The sequence below is a fragment of the Chinchilla lanigera genome, unplaced genomic scaffold (genome assembly GCF_000276665.1).
Source record: "Chinchilla lanigera isolate Chin_1 unplaced genomic scaffold, ChiLan1.0 scaffold00011, whole genome shotgun sequence".
In the NCBI taxonomy this organism is placed as follows: Eukaryota; Metazoa; Chordata; class Mammalia; order Rodentia; family Chinchillidae; genus Chinchilla; species Chinchilla lanigera.
The window spans coordinates 26800817-26808212 of NW_004955412.1; the positions used below are offsets into that span (position 1 = coordinate 26800817).

At 40.5% G+C, this 7396-nt stretch overlaps 1 protein-coding gene across 1 annotated transcript; it reads left to right on the forward strand.

The window, feature by feature from the left end:
* Positions 1-1134: 1134 nt before the first annotated feature.
* Pate1 (prostate and testis expressed 1) lies at positions 1135-3496 on the forward strand. The gene is made up of 5 exons (XM_005378656.1): positions 1135-1186; positions 1825-1861; positions 2200-2237; positions 2531-2653; positions 3363-3496. Exons 1-5 carry the CDS (start codon positions 1135-1137, stop codon positions 3494-3496), a joined length of 384 nt encoding a protein of 127 aa, XP_005378713.1.
* Positions 3497-7396: the final 3900 nt, after the last annotated feature.

The following is a 7396-nucleotide window of genomic DNA, read 5'->3' on the forward strand; positions in this document are numbered from 1 at the left end:
ATTTAATAGTGACACTTCAAAGCTTAACCAGGGCAGGACGTGTTCTCAGGTAAGCAGTTAACTAGTGAATAGCTTTCTTTCTTCATATTGTGTCTGGAAATGATAGCTTGCTCCACTGGCATGTGATAATAACCTCCAAAGTGTCATGGACACACTTCCACACACTACTCTTGTTGTTCTCTACTATTTAGCCAACGTCTGGCTTAGAGCACTATCCCACTTGGCTATAGACTACACTGTGCCCTGTTGCACCTGTTTCTCCCCAGTTGTTTTGCTCTAACTGCAGATTCTCCCTTCAGTTCTTTGCAGCGAGAGCAGAAGCTTAGCTGCACTCTCACTGCAGGCTCTAGAAGGTATAGCAAAGACTAGAGGAAATTAAAAGAAAATTTAGAAGGAGACACTAGATGTGGTTCTTCTTGAAATCTACAAGCTAGCTCACCACTATGGGAGATTTATACTCAGCCAGTTGTCTCCCTAATAATCAGGCCTAACATCAAGTAAGAGGCATAAGTTTTTCTCATTCCGGATGTAGTCTTAAATTTTCTTCTAGCTAAAGCCTGATCTCAACCATCAAGGGAGGAAAACTGCCCTTTCAGCCTTACCTCAGGGCCTGCTCCTTTTCAAGGTGATTAGCAGAGGGAAACCTCATAAAATTTCCCTGTCAAGGCCTCTGAGTGTAATATTTCCACTCTTCTCTTCTCCATTCCCAAGAAGGATTTATTTTTAAGCTCTGTGCCCAGTTTTCTTTTTGCCTGCATTCTCATCATTCACATTTATGTATTTTCTCACCTTTAATTGTCACCTGCACATAGATCACTCTGAATCCTGCCCTGATTTATCCTTGCTTCTCTGACAGTGTGTGGCAGAAAAGACCTTAAAACTTGGCATCAAACGTCTGAAGAGGCAGGAATGGAATAAATCAGGCCCAGGACTTTTCTAGCCAGTCTTTCTTTCCCCAAGTTGCCAAGAAGAGAGATTACACAGTCATTGGTTTACCTAAGAGCAGGGTATGATTTTCAAGGACTTCCACAGTGTCCCCACCCCTAACCATTGCTGAGGAGGCCCAGCCTTGAAGGTGTATAAATAGGTACTCTTGAAGGTTCCTGCCCTAACCCGGTCTTCTCTCCCTCCAAAATGGGCAAGTCCCTCCTGTTGGGACCCCTCATCCTGTTCTGCTGCTTTAAAGGTGAGCCTGTAGGGTCAAGAGTTGGTAGCATGTACCCAGCACGCAGGAATGAGGCAGAGTTCCCATGACAGAGGCCCTCTAGCACAAGTATGATGGGCTGTCACTCTATGCCAGGCCTTCTACCTACAATATTCCAGGTCTCTGCGACTGTAACTAAAGCAAATGACTCGCTCTTTAGAGAAGGAAATACGTGAGCTGCAGAGAAATTGAGAGAATTTTCATAAAACTGTGAGATGGGGTTTGGAAAATGAGGTCTTTAGAGAGTGTATCTTTGTTTGTTTGTTTGTTTTTTACCCCCAACAGTATTATCTGGGTCTCTCAGAGAAAAAGCTAACATTGGTGAGTAGAAATGGATGAGAGAGAGGTGGGGGGAGGAGAGAAAAAGGGGGGAAGGGCATTAGGGGCCAAAATAAGCCATAATACATGTTGAGCTTCAAAACTCGGAAACCTCTCCCAGCAGGTGAAAGTTGGCATGGGAGCTGATTTTGGGACTGGAAAAAAAATAATAGTAGCAGCAACTGACTAGGTGAACATTAAGAAATATAAAGTCCAAGAACAAATGAATAGAGAGAAGTGAAATGTTCACCTTTCAGACCTGGACGTCTAAATCTAAAGTGTAGCACTTTTGTGCATTTCAGCTCATTGTCCCCACTGTCAGACTCCAGACTCAGAGAGGTAAGAATACCACATAGGGTCCACTGGGGGGAAAAGGGGAATGAGGCAAAAAAAATTTAAGAAACCCAAATGTGCATCTGGGTTTTTTCTTTTCCTTCTGGTCTGTGCTGTACCCTGTAGGGACGAGTAGGGCAGTCTGAGAAGCCTGGAAAGGTGAAGAAAGCTGGAAGAAGAGAGGAGTTACAAGATGCCACAGTGGGAGACTGAGCTTTGAAGGAATAGAAAGCATGTAGCATGGCTCTAGTTAGGAGAGTAAAATGGGCCCCGAGGAGAGAGATTTCAAAGGCCGCAGCGTGGGGTAAACGCAGACAAAATTGTGGATTTTTTCTCCTCTCCAGTACAGATGATGAAATGGTTTTTAGTGAAGATAACTCTGGTGAGTATGAACAGTACCTAATCTGATCTTTTGACTCTTGATGGTGATTTTTTTTCCACATCCCTCCTCCTTTCATTTTTTCAACTTCTATTTCCCAAGCTAAAGTCCAGAGACCATAAACTCCGGTCACTCCCCTGGCTCAGCCCATGTTAATAGAGGCAGATGTCCTTGCTGCACAGGGCTCTGACAAAGCCTTTGGGATCTAATCAGACTTCAAACTTGAAAGGGGGAAATGGGTTCCTTCCTGTTAATGCTATCTTCTTTCCCTTCTATTTTCCCTTTCTCTGGTCAAGGTGAGAAAGTTGTTCAATGTAGGATGTGTCATCTACAGTTCCCTGGAGAAAAGTGTACTAGAGGAAGAGGGAGATGTATGGCGACACCTGAGGAGGCCTGCACAGTTGGGAAGATTTTCACAAGTAAGGTGTGGGCTGGGAAAAGTAAGATGGGGCAGAAGAAGCAGAAAGCATATGCGGGCCACTGTGATAAGGGAGGGTATCACTTTACCACATGCAGTCTCATGCTTGGCATGACTGACATCTTTATCTCATTCATATCACATATCATAAGGCAAAAATAAAGGTGTTACTAGGGGTGGGATATGTAACTAAGACCAGAATTTTCTGAGGAGCCCAGAGAAAACAGAGGAGACTTAGCTAAGGTGAAAGGAGAGGTCTGACACGTGCCTACTGGAGAACAGCTAGTTGCTGCAGTGAAGGAAGCAATTTTTTGTCTTTGTACCTATCTGAACTTCCATGTGGATGGTGCTGAAGTGTGGAGACAGAGGGGCCAGTGTTAGCAAGAGACTAGCTAAATGCTCCTTGATAAGTAGACTGGACACCATAATCTGTCTAGTTTCCCACCCTCTGTTTTGCACAGTCCCTTGGCATTTCTGTAAAGATTCTCAATCAGAACCCCAAGTGTTGGCAATCTCTGAATTGCTGCTGCATCATTACTTTTTTTGGGAGGAAGCCTCCAACTTGTAACATCTTCCAATACTGCACATTTGAGTAACAGACCCCTGAATGCCACAAGGTCATCCTTAGATTCTGGTGTGGGCTGGAGAGAAAGTTATTTGCAGAAGTCTCAGGGCGAGGATTGATGACATGTTTCTCCTCTCTTCTATAGGGGATGGTAGCCTCTGGTTAACTTTCATGGGCTGCTTAAAGAACTGTGCTAATGTAAGAAACATACCATGGAGCATCTATCTGGTGAGCTTCAAGTGTTGCCGGGGCTATAACCTGTGCAATGAAAACCTTTAGAAGTTGCTAGTCCTTCTGTGGCTCTAAAATTTGGTGGCATTGTTGTGTCAGCCTCTTCCCAATGACTTTCGTAAAAAAACACCCTGAAGAGAACTGCAAACACATGTCTCTGCCTTCTGTGTGTGAAAGAATAATCTCTCCTTTTCTAGAGTGTCTGTCCTGCTCCAAAAATTGAATGAATGGATGAATGAATGAATGAATATTGATTCATTCATCTTGACAGCAAGATCAATATATCTTGCCTATGGTTAGAAAACCTAGTGCTTTCACCAACCAAGTCAGAAAATAATACTTAAGTTTCAAAAACCAATTCCTTCCTCTCTTTTGTACTTTTCTCCTTTGTTCTGTGGCAGAATACTCTCTCTCTCTCTCTCTCTCTCTCTCTCTCTCTCTCTCTCTCTCTCTCCTCTCTTTTTCTCTTTCCTTGTCCAACTCAAACAACACAAGGATATGACAGTATCCTCATTGAGATATATGTGTCAAATTGAAAAGAAATCATTGAGTGTTCTTGGGTTTTGTTCATGAATGCTATTCCTAGACTAAGGAGAAAGTTAAGACATAACAAGGAAGTTGTACCAGAGACACAAAGAAAGAAAAAGTTTCTACATTTTTGAATGAGACTCTCTTTGGGGCAGGGAGTTGAAGATGCAGAAGGAGAGGAGAAATCAATGGAATTCTAGACATAGTGCCTGCACTTGACTTGCCTGGCAAACTCACAGGGCAGCATCAATTCCTAAACAGAGAAGAGCTGCAGGATGCTTCCAAGAAGGTGGGACCACAAGCAGCAGCACAAATATTTCCCCTGTGAAGCACAGCATGGAGAAGGTCATTTGGGTCTGGCCACTAGACAGCAGAATTTATAGCAGCTATCTCATGCATACATGGCTCTTCCACACTATAGCTAAGGAAAAACAGAGGTTGGAACCAATATCCTCACAAGCATACAAGAATTAAAGTTGGGCCAGATATATTGCAGCCCCCCCAAAGCAAGCAGTCAGGTGCTAGATGGCGGTCTCCTCACCACTAAGACAAACCAATAGTGTTAGAACATTGTTGCAAGCAAGTAGGCCCATACTGGATGTGGTACCCCCCCAGATGCAAGTAAGCAGTCCTGTGCTGGATGTGCAGTGACCCTCTTATGCAAAAGCGTGACCATCCATGAACTTCAGGCTGGCTATACATTTCGTTTCCCATTGGCACAGGGCAGCAGAGGTGGGGGCAATGTCTGGAAGAGAAGGGGGCAAGCAAACCCTGTGATTGTCAACATTAATTCCATCAATACACTTGAACCTCTGCTTTATGGCCTAAGTCCATGAAAGACAGAGGGCTGACTGTGTTTCCCACCAACCAAAGGACCACCAACATGTCTTGCCTTAGACAATAACCATGATCTATGGTGAGTGGACAGAGGAACCTCTGGTACAGGGAGGACACCTCAAAAGCCCATAGGCTCTGAAGTGAGGCAGAGGAAATCATGTGTGGCTGAATCCCAGTACTGTCAGTCTTGGAAAGAAATAATTCATTCAAAATCACAGGATTTTTCTTTACTTAATCTTTTAAAAATTTATTCCATCTTTTTTTATTCCATCAGTTTTTTTTTTTTTTTTTTTGAGGTTTGGGTTTTTCCCCTTGCTCTCTTTTAGTTTCCCTTCTCTTTTTCTAACTTTTTATCTTAATTTTCTGTATTTTGCTCTTTATTTTTTTTCTTTGTTTTCTTATTTGTTCTTTCCTGTTACTGTTATAGCATTATTGATTTCCTTTAACCACTTATTAGGATTCTTATCTCATTTTTTCCTTCTTCTCATATACCATTCATTTTCAAATTTTGCTGTTTTCATTGTCCTGTTCCCCACCCTGTCTATGTTTACTAGTATAACTACTAAGCTTTGTAAATCTCTAGATAACTAGTTAACTTTATGCTATTCTGTCAAATACTGTTCTATTGTTAGTAGAGGTAAAGTTGTTTCATTTAGGATGTATTTAGCATACGTTAATAGTAGGTCAATGTTTGGTTTGTCTTAGTGCTCATATTCTAATTGTAGATCTTTTTTATAGTTAAAGTGGTACATTAATGGTCTTTAGGATTGTCAATATTCAGTTTGTATTTGATGCTATAATTGATGCTAATTTTATGACTATAGCCAAGGTGACATAGCTGTTGCTCTTAATTGATTTTCCTGAATGCCAATATCTTGATTGTTTTGGGGCCATTAACAATAACTGTGACCCATTCCTGGACAACTGGGTACTGGGCCAGACACATTACAACCTCCTACCTACTTAAGTAAATGGAGGTAGTTGGATCCTGGGACAGAGGTAAAAGATAACTGCTACAGCCAGAAGACACTACTCCAATATCGACATTAACTAAAGAGGTCTCCATACTAGAAATAAAGCTTTTCAGTACAATCAACCCACAAGCCTCAACACAAGAAACAAACAAAGAAGCAAACAGGTAGAAGCATGAAAAGACAAGCCAACAGAATGCCTCCAAAGACTCCTAACTCCCCCAAAGCTGATCCATAGGGCAATGAAGGGGGAACCAAAAGCCACATGCACAAATTATTTGAAATGATATCAGGGGAGATAATAAAATAAATCAATAAGGTATTTTTTAAGCTCACAGAAGGCAAAAGTAAAAAGATGTAGATCAAAAATGGTAAGCAAGTGTACAGGAGACATTAATAAAAACTAGCAAAGCTAAACAAAGTGATGTAAAACATGCATGGCCAGTATAGAAAAGGATTAAGGACCATAAAAGACTCTAGAAATTCAGGAGATATTAAAAATCTTATCCAAAGTATGGGCAGCAGAAATGACCAATGTGAAGACAGAGTGTCAGAACTGGAAGACAGGGCTGTTGCTGATGACCAACTAATGAGAGATACCTTAAAAACAAGAAAACATGAAAAATGGATCCAACAGATCCTAGATAATGCAAAGAAAACTAATTTAAGATGAACTGAAATTAGGGAAAAATCAGAAGACAGCATATAGCATTAAAAATTTGTTTACAGAAATAAAAGAAGAAAAATTTTCAAGCAAGGGGAAACAATTTGACTTAATAAGTGCAGCATATGAAACCTCAAGTAGCCATGATCAGAAAAGAACTTTCTCATGACACAGTGTGTGCAGTCAAAATTCTGAAATGCCAACAAAAGAACAGAGTTTTAAACAGAATAATAGCAACACATCACTTACAAAGGAAAATCCATGAGAATCACAGCAGACTTCTCAATACAAACCTTAGAAACTAGGAGAGTGTGGAGTAAAGAGTTTCTAGCCATAAAAGAAAACAATTTCCAACGCAGACTGATACATTCTGCAAAATTGTCTTTCAAAAATGGAGGGAGATATAAGATATTTTCATGTTAAAGTCACCTAAAGAAATTTTCGACCACTCCAAAAAATTGTGAAAAAATATTCTACAAGATAAATGAATGACAAAAGGTTGAAAAGAATGAGTACACCAGGTACAGTGATCTGTAAGCAGAAGAAAATCTTCTGGGAATCAGCAATAGGCCAACAAGGCAATGACAATACCTATCCGTAATGAATAAGTCAATAATCAGTAATGATTATCAATGTTAATAGACTCAAAGAATGAGACTAGTCAAAATTTTCCTAGTCAAAAGACACAAACTGGCATAATGGATTAAGAAACAAAATCCAATGATATACTGTATACAGGAAACACATTCAACCCAAAAAGAAACTCATAGACTAAAAATCAAATACTAGAAAGCAATACTCCATTCAACAGGAGTCAAAACATAGCAGATATAGCTATCCAATATTCAGACAAAATAGACTTCAAGCCATACCTGGTCAAAAGATGCAAGGAAGGTCACCACATATTGGTTAAAGGAACAATCTAATAGGAAAAAATAGCAATTATTA

What these genes read in the sequence shown, in the direction of transcription:
- Pate1 (XM_005378656.1), top strand. Translation starts at nt 1,135, where the DNA reads ATGGGCAAGTCCCTCCTGTTGGGACCCCTCATCCTGTTCTGCTGCTTT. An exon ending in CCTGTTCTGCTGCTTTAAAG is followed by an intron (nt 1,187 to 1,824) that starts GTGAGCCTGTAG and finishes TGTGCATTTCAG; the next exon opens with CTCATTGTCCCCACTGTCAG. An exon ending in TTTTAGTGAAGATAACTCTG is followed by an intron (nt 2,238 to 2,530) that starts GTGAGTATGAAC and finishes TCTCTGGTCAAG; the next exon opens with GTGAGAAAGTTGTTCAATGT.